The following is a 24,834-nucleotide window of genomic DNA, read 5'->3' on the forward strand; positions in this document are numbered from 1 at the left end:
GATATGGGGAAAGGGGGATTCGGCTATTGAGTTGGATGACCAACTGAATGGTCGCCTCCTGCTCCTATTTTCTATGTTTCTCCACAGAGTCTGCACCAGAATCAACTTCTTTGTAGTGGGGAAATCGGTGCTTCCAGGGATTGTGGGTGGAATACTCCACAATTGTAATCTCTGACCATGCACCACGCTATGTGGATGTGAGCTTGGAGACAGGCCAGGCCTAACACGGTGGCACAGTGGGTAGCACAGTTGTTTCACAGCTCCAGGGTCCCAGGTTCGATTGCCGGCTTGGGTCACTGGTTGTGCGGAGTCTGCACGTTCTTTCCGTGTCTGCGTGGCTTTCCTCCGGGTGCTCCGGTTTCCTCCCACTGTCCAAAGATGTGCAGGTTAGGTGGATTGGCCATGATAAACTGTCCTTAGTGTCCAAAAATGTTACGTGGGGTTACTGGGTTATGGGGATAGGGTGGAGGTGTGGGCTTAAGTAGGGTGCTCTTAGAGCAGCACGGTAGCCTTGTGGATAGCACAATTGCTTCACAGCACCAGGGTCCCAGGTTCGATTCCGGCTTGGGTCACTGTCTGTGCGGAGTCTGCACATCCACCCCGTGTGTGCGTGGGTTTCCTCCGGGTGCTCCGGTTTCCTCCCACAGTCCAAAGATGTGCGGGTTAGGTGGATTGGCCATGATAAATTGCCCTTAGTGTCCAAAATTGCCCTTAGTGTTGGGTGGGGTAACTGGGTTATGGGGATAGGGTGGCGGTGTTGACCTTGGGTAGGGTGCTCTTTCCAAGAGCCGGTGCAGACCCAATGGGCCGAATGGCCTCCTTCTGCACTGTAAATTCTATAATTCTATGAATGTGCAAGTTAGCTGGATTGGTCACACTAAATTGCACCTTAATTGGAAAAAATTCATTGGGTACTCTAAATTTATTTTTAAAAAAGAAAAAAAAAAGTGGGGTGCTCTTTCCAAGGGCCGGTGCAGACTTGATGGGCTGAATGGTCTCCTTCTGCACTGTAAATTCTATGATTCTATGAACATCCCCTCATGGAGACTGAACACAGCTCTCCTTGCTGACAAGGCATTCTGTGAGAGAATGTCACAAGACATCGATGGCTATGTAACCTGCAACCAGAATGGGGTGGTCTCACCTTTCACATTGTGGGAGGCACTAATGGTGATAAGGGGGAAATAATAGCAATTAGGCAGTCAGGGACAAGAAGGAGAGGGTTGCTAGGCAGCAGCAGGTCAACTCCATAGTGGATGAGGATCTGCGATACTCCACGGCCCCCTGGAACTACTGGCGTAGAGGAAAAAATTACAAATGGATGGAATTTGACCTGCTCTCCACAGGGAAGCAGTGCACCAACTCCGCCAGACACAGGGACCTTCTATGAGCATGGAGACAAGGCCAGCTGCCTGCTGCCTCACCAGCTGAGAAAGCAGGCAGCCATGAGGCAAATAGCACAGGTGAAGGATAGGAACAACAACTAGACGCTATCCATGAGGCCTTGGTGACTTTCTACTGAGAGCCGTACACCTCCGGGACCCTAAAGCGGACTCGAAGATGAAGCAGTTCCTCGATGGGCTGGACCTACCAGACATGAGGGCGCAAAAGAGGCAAAAGCACCATTAGAACTCAGGGAAGTCATGGAGAGTATCAACTCCATGCTGGCAGGGAAGGCGCCAGGTCCAGACGGATTCCCGGGGACATCTATACTGGCCCTACACCTACGGTAGATGTTCAATGGCTCACTATCTAGAGGGACCCTGCTACTCATGCTGGCTCAGGCCTCGATATCACTGATCCCAAAGAAGGAAAAAGACCTGACGGAGTGCAGGACATAGAGACCCATCTCACTCCTAAACACTGATGCCAAAGTACTGGCAAAGGCCCTGATTAGGGTGATGGGAGAGCTGTGTGCCAAAGGTAGTCGCAAAGGACACAACGGATTTTGTTGAGGGAAGACAACTAACAGTGAACATCAGGCGCGTGCTGAACGTGATCATGACCCCACCCGGAGGAGAGACACCAGAGGTGATCATCTCCCTTGACGCAGAGAAGGCCTTCGACAGGGTCGAATGGAGGTACCTCACAGAGGTACTGGAACTCTTTGGGTTCGGTCCAGGGTTCAACTTTACAGCAATCATGTTGAACTGATGAACAAACACCACCAGCTCTGGATACCAGCTGCATAAAGGCACGAGGCAGGGATGCCCATTACCCTTACACTATTTGCCATGGTAATGGAGCCACTGGCAATCGCTCTTAGAGCAGCAAATGGGTGGAGAGGCATTCAAAGGGGAGACAGAGAGCATAGAGTCTCACTCTACACAGATTAGCTGCTCCTCTATGACTCAAACCTCCCTCATCAGCATTGGAGGAATAATGGAACTCCTAAGAGAGCTTGGAGCCTTCACAGATTACAAACTTAACCTGAGCAAGAGCAAAATCTTCCCTCTGAACCCACAGGGGGCAGAATCAGAGCAGGCAAAATTGCCGTTCAAACTGATCCAGACCAAATTCTGATACCTGGGAATCTAACTAGCCCTCGACTGGACATGGACCCATAAATGGAATCTAATGGGTCTGGTGGAGGAGGTAAAAAGGGACCTACAGAGATTGGACTCATTTCCGCTCTCCCTGGCGGGGAGAGTGCAGACAATCAAGAGGAATGTGCTACCCAGGCTCCTTTTCCTGTTCAGATCCCTCCCAATTTTCACCCCCAAGGCCTTTTTCACCAAAACTAATCATGGCATGTGTGTGTGTGGAGTGGGAGTGGAGGGGAATGGCCCAAGGATCAGGAAAAAGGTGCTACAAAGAAGGAGAAACATGTGAGGCTTGGCTCTCCCGAACTTCCAATTCTACCACTGGGCTGCCACCGCAGAAAAGTACAGGAATTGGTCAAGGAACCAAGAGAGGAATGGATCAAGATGGAGGAGAGTTCCTGTACTGGGACATCCCTCAGAGCACTGGCCACGGCCGCACTCCCACTCTCCCAGCCAGTGGTAGTGTTCACGCGGAGGACATGGAACCAACTACGGCACCACTTTGGTCTGACCGGGATGTCAATCATGGCCTCCATCTGCAAAAACCATTGATTCATCCCTGCGACGATCAACATCTTCAAAAGGTGAGACAGGAGAAAGGGACACTGCCGGTCGAGGACCTCTGCGTAGACAGCAGGTGAGCAACCCTGAGGGAACTCATGGACAAGCTCCAACTCCCAAAATGGAAAGTGCGAAGATACAGACAAATCAGAAACTTCCTTCAAAAAGAGGTGATGATGTTCCCCCAGATACCAGGACACTCATTACTTATCAGATGCCTGACCGTGGGCGAACTGGGGGACTGCAACTGTACGGACATGTACGGACAGATACTAGAAAATGTAGGTACACCCTTTGATGAGAAATGGGAGGAGGAACTAGGCACTGAGCGAATGGGAGGACTCTGGATTGAAGCACTACACAGGGCAAACTCCACCCCTCATACGCAAGGCTGAGCCTAACGCAGCTATAGATGGTGCATGGAGTGCACTTAACCAGAACGCGAATGAGCGGGTTCATCCCGGAGGTGGAGGACAAATGTGAACGGTACTAGTGAGGCCAGGCCAACCACATCCACATGTTCTGCTCTTGCCCTAGACTTGTCAGGTTCTGGCCGACCATTTGAGGCCATGTCGAAGAGGAAGGAAGGGGGTGTCAAGTGGGGGAGGATATGAAGCAAAACACAAGGCAAATAGGGAACCAGAAGGGACAAGCAGCGGGGACGCGAATAACCACGACCACAACAGCAACTTTAAGGTCGACGGCAAACGCTCCCCTTGGTATGTTCGAATACCAGGACATCATAATCAAAACAGTACGGTTACAGCAACTGACCACCGGGGACACAAAAGTAGGGGCCCCCCACACCTGCACCTGCACATATATTACCCTTGAACGAAGACTTGTTCGTTTGTCATGCAATTTCATTTCTTTGTATTTTATTTTTCATTTTTGTACACTTTTTTTTAGATTCCTCTTTAGTACAATATGATAACCCTGGAGAATGGCATGATGAATAAATGTAAAACCAGCAAAAGATATTTTAAATAAAGTTACTCCAAGAGATGTGACTGCCTCTTGAAACACAGCATCCAGATAGCTCTCCCCCTCCCTGATGTGCCGCAGCGTCTGAAGCTCAAACTCCAGCTCGTCAACTCTGACCCGAAGTTCCTCAAGCAACCAACACTTGCCGCAGAACCCCAATGGGGTCCGCAGTCGGTGCCCAAAACCAATCGGCAGCAAGCGAATTTCATGGGGACCTACCGGGCACCAGTAATGTGGATTTACTGGAGACATGATACATGGAGGGAGGATAATCTGTGGGCTGGTCCCTCAGATTTTATAAATAGACAATTAGGTAGTAGTTGATATTGCAGCACGGTCACGTCTCATTATATGTCTAGCTTCCATCAACCTCAATCTTGGGATTCGCATCAGGCTGGTAAGGCAGCAATTACATCCCAGCCCTCAGTCACCCTGAAGGCATTCCAAGTTAATGGTGTGATGTTACAAAACAGTCTTGATTGATAAAGGACGCTTTGCATCCTCCGCTCAGCATCTGACACACCACACGCACACATGATCTCCATAAGGTCTGATCGAGACCACGAAACATCAAAAGGGTGTTTGACAGCCGCTGACAGTTTATGCACGGGCATCCTGCATTGATTTGGCACCTTCAGCGTGGTGAGGGCCAAAATCACAGGAGCGATCGTCAAACAAGGTTCGACACCGAGTCAGCTGAAGAGGTATCAGGGCAGGTGACCAAAGGCTTGTGGGTGAGTTTTAAGGAGAGTCTTACATGAGGACAGGGAGACGCAGGGATTTGGGAATGGAATTCCGTACTTTAGGAGCCCAGGCACCTGAAAGCGTGACCACCAATGCTGGAGAACAAGAAATCAGGATGCGCAGGATGTTGGAGGCGCGAAGAGTTCTCAGAGGGTTGCAGAACTGAAGGCGGTTACAGCTCTGTGTAGGGGTCCAGGCCACAGACAGTAAGCACAGTGTACATTTAGCCTTCTTGCCTGCCTTCATCCTGTTTAGAGAGATGGATTCCTGGTGGAGGTGCAGGGCCAGATGCCAGAAAAGATTGTTGTGCAACGGAAGCTGTTTCTGTAATTAGACTGTCAGCCCACAGGGGAATGATCAGATGATAAATCAGAGTCTATAATGATTCCCACCTCTTCCCGTTTACATTTAGCCTTTTCCCAAATGACGGGGCGGCAGAGGCGGTGGGGGTTGGAGGGGGTGGTGGTGGTGGTGGGGGGGGGAGGGGCGGGGGGGGCGGTGTTAACCTTTTCTGCCAAGTCCTCCCAGTTCGACAGCGCCTTCCAAACATATGACTGCTACCACCAACAAGGGCAGCAGATGCATGGGACTGCCACCTCCTGCAGTTCCCCCTCCAAGCCGCAAGCCACCCTGAATTGGATTTGTATTGCCATTTGTTCAATGTCACTGGGTCCTGGAACTCCCTGCCCAACAGTGCTGTGGGTGTGCTACTCCATATGGACCACGGAGATTCAAGAAGGCAACTCACCACCACCTTCTCAAGGACAATTAGGGGATTGTGATATATGTTGGCCGAACCAGCGACGTCCACACCCAGTAAAAGAAATAATCAACAAAAACAGGAAATGCTGGGCAATCACAACAGGTCTGACAGCATCTGTGGAGAGAGATGGGAGCTAACGTTTCGAGTCTGGATGAGTCTATCAAAGCTAGGGAGAACTGTAAATAAGATCAGATTTATTCTGTAGTGGCAGGGCATGGAGCGGTGGGGCTGGATAGGGGCCAGCGATAAGTGGAGATTGACAAAGATGTTGTGGACAAAAAGGCAAAGGGAATGTAAATGGTGATGATTAAGGCCAAGAAGGGCGCTGATAGTGGCACATAAAGAGATTTGAATGTGTGAATGGCAGAACAAAGGTGAGCAGTGTGTCAGAGGGCAACTCGGAACAGGGAACAGATGACCCAAGTAGAGTGGGGTGGGGTGGGGGAAGGGGTGGGGAACAAAGGTGAAGGAAAATCAGATGAATGAAAGAAATGAAAATAAATGGATGGAAATAAAAATGAGGTGAAGGTAGAAGGAAGGGTTCACAGACTGAAGTTGTTGAACACAATGTTAAGTCCGGAAGGCTGTAACGTGCCTAATCGGAAGATGAGGTGCTATTCCTCCAGTTTGCGCTGGGCTGCACTGGAGCATTGCAATAGGCCAAGGACGGACATGTAGATGTGAGAGCAGGACGGTGAGTTGAAATGGCAAGCAACAGGAAGGACTGGGTCCTTCCCGCGGAAGGACCGGAGGTGTTCTGCAAAGCTGTCACCCAGTCTCTCTCATGTAGAATAGACCGCACTGGGTGCAGTGAATGCAATAGACCAGACTGAAGGAGGGTGCAATTGAAGCACTGCCTCACTTTAAAAGAATGTTTAGGCCCTGCAACGGTGAGCAGCGAGGAGGTAAAGGAGCAGGTGTTATACTGTTTCAAAAGGAGAGAGCAACCTATGGTCCTCGGGGACGATGGAGACTTTCATTTCAATGTAGGAAATGTGGCACCCAATTTGGACACAGCCTGCTCTCAATGTGATCACGAACAGGTTTTGATAGTTTGAGGTGAGGTTCAGATACTTGCTTGGGCAGTAATTGAAAGAAGTGTTGCAGCATCTACCTCAGATTTATTTTTCTCTATTCAATCACGGGATGTAGGTGTCACTGGCTGGGCCAATATTTATTGCCCAGCCCTAATTACCTTTGAATTGAGTGTTCAGTCGGCCATTTCGAAGGAGCAGTTAAGAGTCAACCATATCACTGTGGTTCTGGGGTTGCATGTAGGCCAGAATGTGTAAGGACGGTGCATTTCCTTCCCTAAAGGTGGTTGGTTTTCACAGCAATCAACAATGGTCCTCATTCGACTTTTAATTCAGGTTAGGGATTCAAATTTCACCATCTGCTGTGGTGGGATTCGAAGCGAGATCCCCTGAGGGAATTACACTGGATTACTGGACCAGTGACAATACCGTTAAACAACCATCTGCGCACAGATCGGGCCTTGCTTTATTATCTACGCCGATAGTTGGCACCTCTGATAATGCAGAGCTCCACGCAGCACTGCGCTGGGAGCGTCTGCCTAGCTCACGTGGTCAAATCTTTGGAGAGAGGGTTTGAACTCATGGCCTTCAGGCGCAAGAGGTGAGAACGCGAGCCACCGTGACACAGCTGACTCCTGCATTGCCAGAGATACAGTCCTGCATATGAGACTGGAGAGAAAAGTGCCGAGTGTGTGCTGTCACAGCTGACGGCCAGCCTTCCTCCCGAGGGCAAACCCCCGACACAAATGGAACAGCTGACCATGGAGTTGGGGCTTGTTGAGACATCGCTGGTGCTCTGTTTATTGCAAGCCATGGTTGCTGTTCACAATCTCTCATTCGGCACAGGTTATTCTGTTTCCAGCAGCAGGCTGTATTTACAGTTCGCAGCTCCTCAGATTAGGCCGGTTTGGGAACAAATCAACTCTGTGTTCACAGCCTGTCGCAGCTGAGACTCTGGGCTGCGGCCCTCTCTCAAGGCTCAATGAAGATAATCTGTGCACTGCGTACCATGTTTCCACTGCCTCAGCGAATGCCACATTTTGCACTACTCCCTTTTCCTGTACTGATTTCCTCTGCGCGAACAATCCTCTGCAAATAAACAGCTACACCAGACCAGAGGCTGGCAAACAACCATACTGAGTGGTTCAGATTAAGTATCACCCTCCTAAAACTCCAGCCACCGCCCAGCCCCACTCACCCACTGACCTTTCCAGCAAAAGAGAGAACTGAATGGCTGAGATCTCAATGTTTCCCGGTCCTCCTCCACTCATAGTATCATAGAATTTACAGTGCAGTAGAAGGCCATCCGGCCCATCGAGTCTGCACCGACCCTTAGAAAGAGCACCCTACTTAGGTACACGCCTTCACCTTATCCTCGTAACTCCACCTAATCTTTTGGGCTCTAAAGGGAAATTTAACATGGCCAATCCACCTAGCCTGAACATCTTTGGACTGTGGGAGGAAACCGAAGCACCCTAGGAAATTCATGCCGACACGGGGAGAAAGGGCAAACTCCACACAGTGACCCGAGGCCAGAATTGAACAGGGGACCCTGGAGATGTGAGGCTGCAGTGCTAACCACTGTGCCATCCTGCTCTTATTTTCTCCCATTAGCTTCCTCCACTCCACTATTCTGGGTCTCCCCGTGGCCAGCCTCCATCTCCCTCCAGGTTATAGATTTCAGGTTATCAGTACAAATCTGCTGACCCCCTCCTACCCTAGATTCCATCAAGTCTCCCGTTCACCCTAAGACCAGGCCCCACAACTCTCCTAGTGGTCTCTTGTGTACCTTGAGCATCAGGGCAGGATATTCCAGTCCTTCCCACTGGTGAGAACATGCAGCCCTGCCGATGGCAATGTCCCATGCAGCAGATTTAACACAAAGCGGCGTAAATGTTAGCAGGATAAGACACCCCCCCCCCCCCGGCAACCACCGCCATCAGAAACCACAGTGTGGGGAGGTGGTAGGGCGGAAAATTCCACCCCTCGTCTGGCCTCGATTTTCAAATTATCATCCTGGTTTTCAAACGGTGTCACCCTTCCCTTTATCCACATAATCTCCTCCAGCTCTACAATCCTCCGAGATATCTGCACTCACCTCCAGCTCTGCCCGCTTGAGCCACTCTGATGTTAATTGCTCCAACACCGGTCACCACATCTTCACATCTGCCTTGGAGGAGCCTGACCGACTCTGGAATTGAGATCATAGAATTTACAGTGCAGAAGGAGGCCATTCGGCTCATCGAGTCTGCACCGGCTCTTGGAAAGAGCACCCTACCCAAACCCACACCTCCAACCTATCCTCATTACCCAGTAACCCCAACCAACACGAAGGGCAATTTTGGACACTAAGGACAATTTAGCATGGCCAATCCACCTAACCTGCAAATCTTTGGACTGTGTGAGGAATCCGGAGCACCCGGAGGAAACCCACGCACACACGGGGAGAACATGCAGACTCCGCACAGAGTGTGACCCAAGCCGGGAATCGAACCTGGGACGCTGGAGCTGTGAAGCAATTGTGCTAACCACAATGCTACCGTGCTGCCTAAATCTCTCTAAATCCTCTGAATCTGTATACCCCTCTCTCATCCAATAGTGCAACGGTGTATTCAACCCATATAGTCTGCGTGGCTGTTTTAACTTAGGAACATAGGCCGAAATCCTACGAAACTGCCCGTGTCTGCGATTCTCCGGTCCCGCTGCAGTGGAGTTCTGGCTGAGCGCCAAATTCTCCGTTCTCGCTGACATGGGTGGTGGGGTGAACAAGATCGGAGAATCCCGGCTATAGGAAGAGGTTTCTCCTCATCTCAGTCTTATATGGCCTGAGACTGTGGCCCCTGGTTCTAGAACCTCACCCCCAGCCAGAGGAAACGACATTCCTGCTTTAGTCTGTCTGGTCCTGTCAGAATCCTCCACGTCCCAATCAGATCCCCTCTCATTCTCCTAAACTCCAGTGAACACAGGCCCAGTCGACTCAATCGCTCTTAATGGGACAATCCTGCCATCCCAAGGATCAGCCCGTTGAACCTCCTCCGCTGCACTCTCTCCATGGCAAGTGTATCCCTTCTCAGGGAAGGAGACCAAAATTGCATTCAATACCCCAGGAGTAGTATCACCAAGGCCCTGTACAGCTGCAGTAAGACATCCCTGCTCCGGTACTCAAGTCTTCTTGCAATGAAGGAATGTTGAAAAGCGAATCCAGTTATTCCCACTCTCTTGCCACTTCCCCTGCAAATTTCCCCCCGAAGTCTGTCCTGCCACCTTCAAAGGCTTCTGCACAAACATTGCCCGGACTCTCAGTTTCTGCAGCTCCTTCCAACAAATTGGACCAGATGACACTTCTTGCAGCCAGTCTTATTCTTCCTACCAACACACAATCAATGCTACCCGACAGCGGCAGTCAGTCTAGGGCTACAGTAAATGCAGTCCTCCGGGTCGAATAGTTACGGACACGGGCCATTTGTTTGAGGCGAGTGGTCTGGAGCTGGACGTTCGAGTGGGGAAGGGGGCTGGGGCAAGTGGGCGGAGGAGACTCACACCAACCTTTGGGGGAAGAGAGGTAATCAGAGGAGGGAGGGAGGCGCGGAAAATGGGGCTAAATGGTGTCACCCAGCGAGGAGTTACGATAGCTGCAACATAACGAGAGCACGGAGATTGAATCAGCTTCGCTAAGAGTGGGAGGAAATCACAGGGTTAAAAGCTGCAGCGCCAATGCAAATAGACCCGAGGGGAAGTTTGGACTTGACCTCGTGCAGGCTTTCGGCGCGCGAGTCCCATTTCACCCTGGTTATGACACCCGGTACAATAATGGGCACTTTGTGTCTGTTCAAAGGACATCCTGTTTATCATTGTTTTCCGACGCATAGGTCAGGGATACTGGAGGGGGGAGGTGAGAGGGAAAAACTGTTGGGATGTGAGCCAGTCGGAAAATTGGAACTGAACTGAGGGAAATGTGAATCGAGTCCATCTGTACAGGTCAGGAGAAGGATATTCTACATGGAGAACAATATGGACACAATACAGCTGCCTCATATATCAGCTGTAGGCGCACATTCCAGCACCGCCTCCATCTGCCAATTAAAAACAAAAGCTTACACAAGTGTTTTTTTCAAAGCATTCGATGTGGGTGTCGCTGGCTGGGCCCAGCATTTATTGTCCAACCCTAATTGCCCCTTGAGCAGATTGGTGGTGAGCTGCCTTCTTGAACCGCTGCAGTCCATGTGGTATAGGTGCACTCACCATGCTGTGAGAGTGGGAGTTCCAGGATATTTGCACGTGGACATTGTGTGTGGCTTGGAGGGGAAACTTGGCAGGTGGTGGTGTTCCCATGCTCCTGCTGCCCGTGTCCTTCTAAATGGTAGAGGTGACGGGTTTGGAAGGTGCTGTCAAAGGAGACTCGGTGAGTTGCTGCAGTGCATCTTGTACATGGTGGAGGGGCTTTGGGAATGAAGGGGTGAGTTACTCCCTGCAGAATTCCCAGTCTCTGACCTGCTCTTGTAGCCACAGTATTTTATATGACTGGTCCAAATTAGTTTCTGTCCAAAGGTTACTCCCAGGATGGTGACAGTGGCGGAGTGGGGGGAGGGGAGGGGAGGTGGGGGGGGGGGGGGGGTTAAGTGATGGTAATGCCATTGAATGTCAAGGGGAAGATAGTTGGATTCTCTCTACTCTAGTTGGAGATCAGTGTTGTTTGGCCACAGAACCTACATTCCAATTAACCCAGGTCCAAATAGGCCGATAGCACAGCAATGACTGGCACATTGAAGAGGGTGCAGTGCAGATTCTAGACTGGTATCAGGGATGGGGCTTCAGTTCTGAAAAGAGAGGAGGAGCTGAGGTTGTTTCCAGGGAAGATGAAAGAGAAATTTAACCAATATTTTCAAAACCATGAAGCGTGAGAGTCATAGAGGAAAGGACAGAAAAGGTCCTTCGGCCCATCGAGTCCTCGCCAGTCAGAAACAACCACCGAACCATTCTAATCCCATTTCCCAGCACTTGGTCTTGTAAGCCTTGGAATCGTAAGTGCACATCTAAATAGTTCTTAAATGTTATGAGTGTCTCTGCTTCCACCATCCTTTCAGGCAATGATTCCCAGACTCCCACCACCCTCTGAGTAAAAAGGCTTTTCCTCACAACCCCTCTAAACCTCCTGCCCCTGACCTTGGGCAGGATTCTCCGACACCCCGCCTGGTCAGAGAATCACCAGGGGCCGGCGTAAATCCCGCCCCCGCCGGCCGCTGAATTCTCCGTCACCGAAAATTCGGCGGGGGCGGGAATCACGGCCATCGGCGGGCCCCCCCCCCGGCGATTCTCCGGCCCGTGATGGGCCGCAGTCCTGCTGCTGTCATGCCAGTCCCGCCGGCGTGAATTAAACAACCTACTTTCCTGGCGGGACTGGCGGCACGGACGGGTTCCTGGGGGGGACGCGGGAGGATCTGGCCCCGGGGGGTGCCCCCACGGTGGCCTGGCCCGCGATCAGGGCCCACCGATCCGCGGGCGAGCCTGTGCCATGGGGGCACTCTTTTCCCTCCGCATCGGCCACAGCCTCCGCGATGGTCGACACGTAAGAGACACCCCCCCGCGCGTGCGCGGGGATGGCATCAGCAGCTGCTAATGCTCCCGCGCATGCGCGGACTTTCGCTGCCCGGCGAAGTCCTTTCGGCACCGGCTGGCACGGCGCCAACATCCTTTCCCGCCGGCCAGCGGCGTGCTAACCACTCCGGCGTGGGCCTAGCCCCTCAAGGTGAAGGCTTGGCCCCTAAAGGTGTGGATAAATCTGCACCTTTGGGGCGGCCTGATGCAGGAGTGGTTCCCGCCACTCCATCCCGCCAGGGCCCCCCATCCCGCTGGGTAGGGGAGAATCCCGGCCCTTAAATCTATGCCCCGGTCATTGAAATCTCCACTAAGGCGAAAGTTACTTTCTGTCTACTCTGTCCATTCCCCTTGTAATTTTATACATTTCAATCATGACCCCGCCCCCCCCCCCCCCCCCACCCCCCACCCTCGTTCTTCTCTGCCCCAAGGAAAACAATCCAAGTTTTTCAAATCTCTCTTCATAACGAAAACTCTCCAGCACAGGAAACATCCTGGTAAATATCCTCTATATCCTTTCCGATGTTATCACATCCCTCCAATCATTCCAGAACTGTACAGAATACTCCAGCTGCGGCCTAATCAACATTTTATATAGTTCCAGCATAACCTCCTTGATCTTGAACTTTATGCCTCGGCTAATAAAGGCAAATATACAATATGCCTTCTTAACCACTGTATCATCTGCTCTGCTACCTTAAGGGACCGGTGTACATGCACTCCATGGTCCCTCTGATCCTCTGTACTTCCCAGGGTCCTGCCATGTATCATGTATTCCTTTGCTTTCCTTGTCCTGCCCAAGTGCATCACCTCACACTTATCCAGATTGAATTCCATTTGCCACTGATCAGCCAAACTGACCATTATACAGAAGTATAATCTTCCTGTAATCGAAGATTATACTCTTCACTATTTACCACCCCACCAATTTTTGTATCATCTGAAAATTTACTGATCAACTCCCCCTATATTCATATCTAAATCATTTATAAAAACCACAAACAGCAAGAGCCCCAACACTGATCCCTGCGGGACCCCACTGGACACAGACTTCCAGTCAGAAAAACACCCTCGACAATCACCCTCTGCTTCTTGCCACTAAACCAATTTTGGATCCAATTTGTCAAAGTTCCCTGGATCCATTGGCTCTCACCTTTGCTATCAATTTCCCACGTGGGTCAGCAAGGTAGTGCAGTGGTTAGCATTGCTGCCTCACGGCGCTGAGGTCCCAGGTTCAATCCCGGCTCTGGGTCGCTGTCCGTGTGGAGTTTGCACATTCTCCCCGGCGTTGCGTGGGTTTCGCCCCCATAACCCAAAGATGTGCAGGGTAGGTGGATTGGCCACGCTAAATTGCCCCTTAATTGGAAAAAATTAATTGGGTACTCTAAATTTTAAATAAAATAAATAAAGATTTCTCATGTGGGAGCTTATAAAATCCTTGCTGAAGTCCAAGTAGACGACGTCAAATGCATTTCCCTCATCAACACACTTGGTCACCTCTTTGAAAAATGTAAACAAGTTGGTCAGACGTGTCCTCCCCTGAATAAAACATGCTGACTGTTCCTGATTAATCCCTGCCTCTCCAATTGCAGATTAATTCTGTCCCTCAGAATTACTTCCAATAGTTTCTCCACCACTGAGGTTAGACTGACTGGCCTGTAGCTTCCTGATTTACCCCTTCCTCCCTTCTTGAATAATGGTACCACATTGGCTATCCTCCAGTCCTCTGTCACCTCTCCTGTGGCCAGGGAGGAATTGAAAATTATTGCTAGCACCTCTGCTGTTTCCTCCCTTGCCTCACTCAACAGTCTGGGATACATTTCATCCAGCCCTGGAAATTTGTCTACTTTTAAGCCTGCCAGGCCACTCAGAACCTCACTCAGTCCATGTTATTCTGTTTAATTTTACTACTGTCCTTCTCCCTGATTTCTATACCCACACTGTCCCTCTCATGACTTAACACTGACACAAGTATTCATTTAGAACCCTAGCAGCACAGTAGCACAATGGGTAACACTGTTGCTTCACAGCTCCAGGGTACCAGGTTCGATTCCTGGCTTAGGTCACTGTCCATGTGGAGTCTGCACGTTCTCCCTGTGTCTGCATGGGTTTCCTCTGGGTGCTCCGGTTTCCTCCCACAAATCCTGAAAGACACGCTGTTAGGTAATTTGGACATTCTGAATTCTCCCTCTGTGCAGCCGAACAGGCGCCGGAATGTGGCGACGATGGGTTTTTCACAGTAACTTCATTGCAGAGTTAATGTCAGCCTACTTGTGCCGATAAAGATTACTATATAATTTTCTACATCCTCTGGGTCCACACACAAATTAGCACTGTGGTCCTCAATGACCCCGATTCTTTCCCGAATTATTCTTTTACCCTTAATGTACTTGTAAATCAACTTAGCAGTTTCTATTATTTACTTGCCAGTATCCTTTTTGCTCTTCTAGTTTCCTTTTTCAGTTCCCTCTTGCACATTTTTTATGCCTCCAGAGCTTCCACTGGATTTGCCCTCGATATCTGCCATGAGCATTCCTTTTTCTCCTGATCCAATGCTGTATGTCCCTCAATAGCCTTGATTTGTTGGTCCCACCCTTTTTCTTGATTGGAAGATGTTGGCCCTGCACTCTCTCTATTTCTTTCTTGAATGCGTCCTACTGTTCTGTCACAGATTTAGCTAAAATGTCTGCTCCAAGTCCACTCTGGCCAAATCATATCTGATCTTATTATTCCCCCAGTTTAGAACTTGGTCTCAGGCCCATCCTTGTCCTTTTCGTGAACAATATTGAATCTAACTGAGTTATGATCACTGTCTGCAAAATGCTCCCCCACTGATACTTCAACCACTTTTCTCAGCTTTGTTACTGAAAATTAAGTCCAGCACCACCCCTCTCTTGTGTGTCCCTCTACGCACTGGCATAAACAATTATCCTGGATACATTTTAAGAATACTCCCTGTAAACCTTTCACACCATGGCTACCCCATTTAATATTGAGGAAGTTGAAATCCCCCACTATCGCTACCCTATTATTTTTACACTTCTCTGAAATTTGCCTCCATATCTGCTCTTCTATTTCTCTCAACTGTTCGGGGGTCTACAGAAAGTGATTGCTCCTTTTTGGATTTTAAGTTCTACCTATATGACTTCAGTTGAAGAACCCTCAAAGATGTATTCCTTCCTTACTGCTGTAATTGATTCTCTGATCAAAATTGCAACATTCCCTCCTCTTTTACCTCCATCCCTATCTCATCTGAAATATTGAGCTGCCAATCCTGTCCCTCTCTCAACCATGTCTCAGTGGCAGATCCGGCAGTGCACAGGCCTGGAGCCTAGTGGGGCAGACTACCTCCTCCTGACTTCAGCTTGCTGTCCCAGAGTCGACTCCTCCTGATGTTAGTGCGCTGTCCCAGGACCAAATTAATTTTTATAAATGGCAGAGAATTACCATCAGATGTGGCGGCAGAGAGGTGGTAACGTGCCCGGCACGTACACTGATGTCACGTGATCCATGCTTTGATCACGGAGGAGAGAGTCCTCCATTTTGTAGCTGCCAGCAAGCAAGCAACAGGACTGTGTGAAGAACGGAAGATGGATCATTTTGTAATAAGGAAGAGAGGGCCAGAGACACAAACAGACCAGGATCTCATAACTGAATCTGCTGGAGAGAGCTTCACAGGAGAGTCCACGTCAGGATAAAGCAGTGCTGGAGTGAGCTCCAGGGCCTCTGATGAACAACCAATTAAGAAGAAGCTGAAATTGCGAACAAAGAAGTATAAAGAAGATTTCCTGAGGTATGGTTTTATTAATTGTGCCAATGCAAATCATGATGCAAAGCCCATGTGTGCCATGTGTCGGGAAGTACTGGCAAATTCAAGTTTAAAACCCTCAAAACTTCAAATGCATTTGAAGACTAAGCATGGCGAGTTTGAGGACAAACGTCCTTATTTTTTTCAAAGGATGCAGAGAGAACTTAAATAGTCAGCTGAAGTCCTTAGCAGAAATGTAACATTGAATGACAAAGCAAGTGAGATCGAGAGGACCAAGCAGGCTCACCGGTTGCATTGAAAGTAAGCAAAAATGGTATGCCATGAAGTTTGGGTGGTGTGGGTCACGAAGGTCGGCAGGTGTGGGTCACAAAGGTTGGCTAGTTTGTAAAAGTGGATCCCGAGAAAAAAAGGTTTGAAAAACACTGACCTATGAACACTGTGGGGGAAGGTGGAGATGTTGGTGCATTTGCCTGTGGAGCACTGTTCTTTGTCCTGGGCACCAGGAAGAAACTTAATACCCTGGATCTCTGAATCATTACCCTGTACAGTATTGGTCATCTGCTTTAACGAAAGATGTAAATGTGTTACATGCAGTATCGAGAAGGTTTATTCGAGTAATACCAGGAATGGGATGGTTGGTCTTATGAGGAAAGGGTGGAGAGGTTAGGTTTGTATCTGCTGGAATTTAGAAGAGTAAGGGGCGACTTGATCAAAACCTTTAAGATCCTGAGGGATATTGACAGGGTGGATGTGGAGAGGATGTTTCTTCTTGTTGGAGAATCCAGAACTAGGGGGTCCACTTTTTAAAAATAACGGTAACTCATTTCGAGATGAGAATTTTTTTCCCTCAGTGGAAGCAGAGACTTTGAATATTTTTAGAGCAGAGCTGGATAGATTTATGATTCACAAGAGGGTGAAAGGTTATCGGGTGGAGGCAGCAACGTGGGGTTGAGGTTAGAATCAGATCAGCTATGATCTTACTGAATGGTGAAGTAGGCCCGAGTGGCCTACTCCTGCTCCTAATTCGCATGTAATTCAGTGCAGCTGGCAATATGTTTAAAAGAAATGTACTGAGGGAGTGACCCCGCTGCCGACTGACGATACTAAAGGATGAATTTCCTGCTGGTTTGCCAAACCCAGTTTGCCAAGAATCTGCATATGCAAAGCTGTGATTTGCATTCACTTGTGTTAATAAGTGTTCGAACTGGAAGTTGACACCAGGATATAATGGTGGAACGAGGCAGTGCAGAAGGTGGCCATTCAGTCCATCATGCCCCTGCTGGCTCCTGGAACGATCCAACAAACAAGTTTCTCCCCCCGACTTCTCTGTTCCTTCTCCTTGAGCCTGCAAACGTTCCCTCTTGAGTTTTAATTAAATCCCTGTTCGACAATTACCATTGAACCTGCTACTCCAGCCCTTTCAGGCAGCGCATTCCAGATCAAATGTGTGAAACAATTCTCCACATTTTCAGTCGATTGCTTTTCCCAATTACCTTAAATCTGCTTTCCTCTGGCTACCGGCTTGAACAATGTGTAATCCAGATCTAAGTAATTATATTCTCCCATCTGTTCTGTCACCACCATCGGCTCACCTCCTTACATCCCCTGTGCATTATTGAATCGCAGTATGGCAGTGCAACTGGTAAGAGTGACAATAATTGCCAAGGAGGCCACAAAGGTCCTCCATTTTATCTGCCCTCGGGCTATGTAAGGAACCTCCTGTTTAATCCCTGTCTGTTGTCTTTTCCTCCTTTTAATTTCCGTTATTCATTTTGGCTATTTCACTTTTTGTACACGGACTATTAATGTACTTATGCCTTTAAGATGGACTTCACCTTTAATTCAAGTGGCTGGTAAACTGAGGGTTGACCCATGACCCTAAGGCAAGACTGGTTGCAAGAAGCTGTTTACGTTTCAGATCAGCAGATTCCAGGGAGATCAGTGCTGACACACCTTGATGGGTTTGGCTGTGGCCAATGGACAGTTTTGAATTGGAGGGCCTTGTAAATGGCCCCTGCCAATTGGTCGGAGTTTTCTCTGGAGTGTTACTTCCTCTGTTGATGTGATTTCTCTTTTACTTTCATTTTGATGCCGGAAGACTGGAGGTCGGAGATTTGATCTTGTTCTCATTTAATGGATTCTTTTGAAAGATCCATGGTGAAAACCTCGCTCTCTCCACAGCCAGGCCCGACTGCAAGGAAATGCAGTCCAGCCACCAGCTGCAGACAGAGTTCAGATGTTTAAAATCCTTTTTTAATATCTCGTGTGGGGAACTCTTCTTATCTAAGTAAGGCTGTTGGATATTCCTGTGGAGTTGGAAACAAGTAAGAATTAAACAGGCCTGAGGCTGTTCCTTTGAATGAAGGACCAGGTTGATGAAAGTTAAAGTGCCTCTCCAGAGGAAATCCTGTTTTCTGGGAGTACTGACTGAATGGTCCTGCCAGAAGATCATAACTAGCTCTACACATGGGCTTCAATCACTGAGAATCCTGGGAAGGCATCCTGCTGCAAGGACTCGAACATCGGAAGCAAGGATTTCATATTAATCCTTTTTAACTTACTCCTCCCCATCCCTCTGTGTTTGTCTGCCTGGTGTGTGCTTGGTAGAGGGTGGGATGGTAGTAGGGGGGGTGGGTGGTATATATGCTGGCCATTATTCCATTATAATTATTGAAAAATTCAACTTTATTTCTCTTATACCTACGAATCTGATGACTATAACTTATTGAACAGTCAAGGGGCTGAAGCTTTTGCAAATTTTATACGAATCATTGGATAATTCACCTATGTTGGGATTCTGGGGTCTGTGAGACTGGAATCGACCGTTCACTAGCCCAGGGTATCGTAATAGCATCTTTTCACTGTGGAAAGTAAGCTCGGTCCATGGACTAAAGGCAGTGTGGCCAGTCAACAAGACAATTCAATATTGTCAAAGGTGCCATCTTTCAGGTGACGCAGAGGAACATGGTACATATGGTGTAGGCTAATGGTCATTTCAAGCGTGCTCTGCCATTCAAGAGGATCATGGCTGATCCGGCTGTGGTCTCAACTGCACTTTCCCATCTGTCGCCAGCCCCATCCCTAGCCCAGTAACCCTAAAAACCCTTTTGTCTGTCAAGAATCTGTCTGACTGTGCCTCGAATACATTCAATGACCCAGCCTACACTGCTCTCTGGATGAGATTTCCATAAAGCACAGAAAAAATGATTCTCCTCACCTCAGTCTTAAAAGGGAGACTTACTGCCTCCCCAATTCTAGTCTCCCTCATGAGTGAAAACATCCCTTAGGTACTGGGCATTCGGGGCGGTGTGGAGGATGGATTTGCCTCAGGAACACTCCCTTTGTCACAGGCACCAGGAAGAGAATCCACATCCTGAATCATTGAATCAATACCCTGTACAGTATTGCTCTCCTTAATTAAGGAGAGATGTAAATGTGTCAGAAGTAGTTCAGACAAGGTTTATTAGACTAATATCAAGAATGGGCAGGTTGTCTTTCGAGAAAAGGTTCCAGAGGTTAGGTTTTTACCCACTGGAGTTTTAGAAGAGTTAGAGGCAACTTGATCAAAACCTTTAAGATCTTGAGGGGTACTGACAAGGAGGATGTGAAGAGGACATTTACTCTTGTGGGAGAATCGAGAACTAGGGGATCGCTGTTTAAAAACAAGGGATCGCTCTTTAAGACAGAGGTTAGGAGAGGTTATCAGGATCATAATGGAGACGTTAAACCAAAGATCCGTCTGACCCTCCCAGCTAGATGTAAACAAGAATCCCCACAGCCATTATCTCCAAGGACAGCCGGGGAGTTCTCCCTCTAATGCTGTCTGATATTTACCCCTTAAAACACGGTTAAATAAATGGACAATATCTCATTGCTGTTTGTCGGAGCTGTGCCTAGCTGCTGCCTTCCCTCCGTTATAACAACGACTGAACTTCAGAACTTCTTCAGAATGCCTTGGGCTGTCTAGCATTGTGCAATGTTTTTAAAATTCATTTACGGGCTGTGCGCATCACTGGTGAGGCCAGCATTTATTGCCCATCCCTAATTGCCCTGGAGAAGATGCTGCCTATCCAGTGACACCCACATCCAATTAATTAATGTTTAAAAAGTCTCATCGGCTCAGTCCGAAAATGATTGTTCCCCTTCTGGGTTCCAGAGTGAGGGATAAAGCATCAGCTCATTGTCTATCCTATCAGGGTCTTGCAGGTTTCAATGTGATCACCTCTCATTCTTCTAAACTCCAGACAACAGAGGTCCAATTTACTCAACCTCTGTTCAGAGGATAACTCTCTTGTTCCTGATACCAAACTTCCCTTTATTGTCTCCAATGCAAATATCCCCTGCCTTAGATGTGAAGGCCGAAACTGCATACACTATTTCAGGTGTGGTCTCACCGAAACCCGAAACTGTAACAACGCTTCTTTACTCCTGTTCTCTAATCCCCTCGCAGTAAAGGTCAACATTTGCCTTCCTAGTTGGCTTGTTGCACCTGTTTGCCAACTTTCTGTGTCTCTTGCACGAGCACACCCAAGTCCGTCTAAACATTAATGTTTTCAAGTTTTGTGCCTTGAAATAAATGTTCTGCTTTCCTACTCTTACCAGCAAAGTAAAGAACCTCACATTTCCCCAAATTATGCACAATCAGCCACATTGTCGCCCACTCACTTAACCTGTCTCTATCTCTTTGTATTTTCTTGATGTCCTCCTCACAGCTTGCATTCCCACCTAGTTTTGTGTCCTCCTCAGTTTACATTCCCACCTAGCTTTTACATTATCATCAAAATTAGATACACTGCTCTCTGCCTCCGTGTAAAAAACAAGGCCACTCACTCCCTCATCAATTTCTGCTTCAACACCCAAGACCAGGCCGAAAGGACTATCACAGAAGATCATTCAGCCCAATGTGTCTGGGCCAGCTTTCCTCGAATGAAGAATTCACAGGGCGCCATTGCCCGCCTTCTCCTCGTAAACCTGCACACTTCCTTTTAAGGTAATTATTCAATTCCGGCGATTGAACCTGCCATCCAGCACAATCTCAGGCAGCACATTCCAGATCCTAACCATCTTCACATTAAGGTAGAGAGTTGCGGGGGTAGTGGGTGTAATAGTGTCCGATCAGACATGATCATATTAAATGGCAGAGTAGGCTCGACGGGTTGAATGACCTACCCCCGTTCCTATGTTCCTATCTGCTGCGTGCAGAATTTTCTCCTTATGTCTCCATTACACCTTTGGCTAATTGCCCAAAATCGTCTCGCCTTGATTACATTATTTAATTAAAACATAAGGAGTTGGTGAAGATGGGGAGGCGGGGTGAGTTGGGGAACTGCTGGATTTGAAAAGCATTGGCATCGCCGGACCTTATTGTGTGGGGTGTAACTGTCTTAACTGTGAAAAGAGGGGGACAAGGACACTGTTACTCCATCACATCATGTGATTTTAGAGAGATGATCAATCCAAAATAGGGCCATCAACTGCGTGAAGCCACCAGACCATGAAAAAGAACATCGTAATCTTACCAGAGGGGAATTCACATCTGGATCTCTGGCTTTGTAGCTGCTCAATATGACATTAGCCTCTCCGGAAAGTTCCAGCTTCACTCCATCCAGGATGTGGCGAACTGTCCGAGGAAGCATCACAGTTCCTGTCTCCGGGAAGCATCTGTGATAGGAAGGGCGACTTTGGAACCTTCTCGCTTGGCTTGGCTCAGATGAGGACAGTTGCTCAGGGAGGAGAGGGGGTGGGGGAGGATGTGAGCAAGCTGCTCACAGAAGGCGGGCCTTATGGGGTAAAGCTTACTGAGGTGAGGTCCTTCACTGTGATGGGAAGGGAAGACCCCTCATCAACTTGACAAAGCTGCTGCTGTAGGTTGCCCTCACCCCTTCCTTCCCCCCCACCCTCTGGGAATCTTGAAGTTTCGGCTCAAAGCCGGTTCTGTGGAAAGATAGGTCCTGTTCGACAAGCCCTTCCCCACCACCCACCCTGCAACACCCGGCAAAAGCGGATCTCCTTCAGGAGAGCGCAAAGTCTCGATGGGAGGGACAAGTCAATCGCCGGCTGCCCATCAGTTGGGGAACTCCTACAGATCTGACCATGCTGTTTCCCAGATCCCCCTCCAAGTGGCTAGTGAGGCTGGGAAAGGCCACCCCCTCTAGGCTCGTTTTATTTTTTGTGGAGAGAGACTTATAGGTGCAGTCCAGCTAACAACGAGGGTACAATCACAGCCGTAGATCAAAAGGAGCACAGCGAACGAACTGGTCAGCTCTGCCCAGGTTGCCGCGTCCTCATGGCAACGGCAGGCACCTCCTTGGCAACGCAAATAACGAAAATGAGCAAGTGGTCAGAGGGCCCGAGCTTTCAGCAGGTGCAGACACCCATTATCCAACGGTGCACAGAGTCTGCCATGAAGCCGTCAGAACTAAAGCTCTTTGCCCGCAGTGTCCTGGAGCCAAACTGTACTTTGCTTGCTCTTGCAGAGTCACATGTGGAGAGAGAAAGAGGAAGACAAAACAGTTTACTAGCTGATTGCAGCAAAAAAAACACGAGACACAAATTCAAACGTTCCTCCTTTGAAGAATACTCCCACATTTTGCAACATCACCACGCTCTCCCCCCACCTCCCCCTGTCCAACCAGCCCCTTGCAATCTTCCAGAGGCAGACTGATTATTAAACAAGGAGCAGAATAGGGGATAGACCAATCCCAGGCAGTGGTTGATCACTGCCAGACAGCATTGAATGTTTGGCATTCAAGAAAGAAAATACAGAAACCTGCTTCACTTTTGAAACCTGAAACAATTTATGAAATAAAAATAAATCGACGTGGGGGCAAGGGCAGCTTCAACAATAAATGGTTAGCAAGGTAGTTCAAAGGGGAGTACGTTCTCCCATGAGGGTCTCTCATGCACCAGGCAATGGGTGAAAGCTGCATCAGCTCCAATGGGTCCGACAACTCTCACTGGCTGCAGCTGGTGGAGATTCACAGTAACATTAACCAGACAAGCCCTGATGAAGAAAAACAGCTGTCAGCATACCGATACACGCATACAGACACACAGAACACAGAGACAGACACACATGGAACCACACACATACAGAAACAGACACGCAAACACAGACACCCACAAGCACTAAAAAGACAAACACGCCCTCAGATACACACAGAAACACAGGCACAGACCCACGCATAAACCCAAACACAGACACATACGTAGACACATAGACACACAAACAGAAACACAGACACATATATAAACACAGACATGTACAAACATATGTAGAAATACAGACACACATACAGAAACACAGACACACATAAACACAGACACACACATATAGAAACACAGACACATAAAGAAACACACACATATCGAAACACAGACACACATACAGAAACACAAGCACACATAAAGAAACACAGACATATATAGAAACACAAGCACACATAAAGAAACAAACACACATACAGAAACACAGACACACATACAGACACAGGCACACATAAAGAAACACACACACATATAGAAACACAAACACACACAGACAGAAACAGACACACATAAAGAAACACATATATATAGAAACACAAACACATACAGAAACACACATACACACATAGAAACACACACATACAGAAACACACACACATACAGAAACACACACACATACAGAAACACACATACACACATAGAAACACACACACATACAGATCGCAGACACATATACAGAATCACACAGAAACATATACAGAAACACAAACACACATATACAGAAACAGACACACACACATACGGAAACACAGACACACGCAGAAACAGAAACACAGACGCATACAGAAACACAGACACACATATAGAAACACACATATACAGAGACACACATGACAGGCAAAACATCTTCCCACACAGACACAAGTGCACACACATGATGTCCATCCGTCTTCCACTGTGCAGACACCAGAGACTTACTCAAAACGCAGGGAAATTCTAGCTGCTGACTGCCAGGCCTGAGATCTGAGGCACCCCACATTCACCGGGCAGGAAGCCCACCGAAAGCACAGAGAGATCCCGGCCAGGACGTTGGGGCTGCGATGCTGAGGGACTGGATCGACAGACAAAATCACCAGGGACTGTCGTGAGTCGAGTCAATGAAAACTTAAAGAGGGCGGAGGAAGAGCGAGAGAGAGAGAAAGGCAACTCCCCCTTCAGATCTCTGCTGACTGGTGAAATACTTTCAAAGTCTCAAGAGAGCGTGTCTGACTCTGTCAGGTCATTGAAGAGACGAGCTGACAGGTGCTGCGGGAGAGGGGCTGCACCAAGGATGGAGGAGGAACACAATAACGCTGCATTTTGTTTCACCGCCTCCCAGACATTTCAGTCCCTCGGTTTGCAAAGTTTGCACCAAACTGGTTCCGTGGCCGTCACCCCACAGTGCGAGCTGGCACTCATCCCAGCCGCAGCGCCTGGTTACCTCACCTCCCCCGCCCCCTGGCAGTCGAGCTGCCTTCCAACAATCCTCCTCCTGACTCCAGCTCCATGTATTCCGGGCTGCCCTTAACCTCCCTTCGCTCCTCCGTCCGCCCTTCCTCCCGAGAGACAGGAAAACATCACAGGTCCCTGCCAAACCCCGGATCGGATCACACTCCACATCGGATGCTGCGTCCCGGAAAGGAAGACACAAAGTCCATACAATAAAAACGACCCCAAAGCGCTTGGCCGGAGCGTTCCGCGGTAAAATCAGACCACCCAGCCACTTCAGGGGAAGGACATTTTTTTCATTTTTGTAGCGCCTTTCTCGACCGCCAGACACGTCAAAGCACTTTACGGCCAATGAAAGGATGGTCG

General features: G+C 48.7%; 1 protein-coding gene across 1 annotated transcript in view; it reads right to left on the minus strand.

The window, feature by feature from the left end:
• The window catches only part of LOC140390269 (ral guanine nucleotide dissociation stimulator-like), a 197,814-nt gene extending 173,355 nt beyond the window's left edge, over positions 1-24,459 (minus strand). The window contains exons 1-2 of the mRNA XM_072475288.1: positions 23,959-24,459; positions 21,513-22,462 (exon numbers count right to left, since the gene is read on the minus strand). Coding sequence (XP_072331389.1) covers positions 21,513-21,629 — 117 coding nt within the window. The 5' untranslated portion in view covers positions 21,630-22,462; positions 23,959-24,459. The remainder of the gene's footprint in view (positions 1-21,512; positions 22,463-23,958) is intronic.
• Between the last annotated feature and the right edge of the window lie 375 nt (positions 24,460-24,834).

Source organism: Scyliorhinus torazame, chromosome 14 (genome assembly GCF_047496885.1).
Source record: "Scyliorhinus torazame isolate Kashiwa2021f chromosome 14, sScyTor2.1, whole genome shotgun sequence".
Lineage (NCBI taxonomy): Eukaryota > Metazoa > Chordata > Chondrichthyes > Carcharhiniformes > Scyliorhinidae > Scyliorhinus > Scyliorhinus torazame.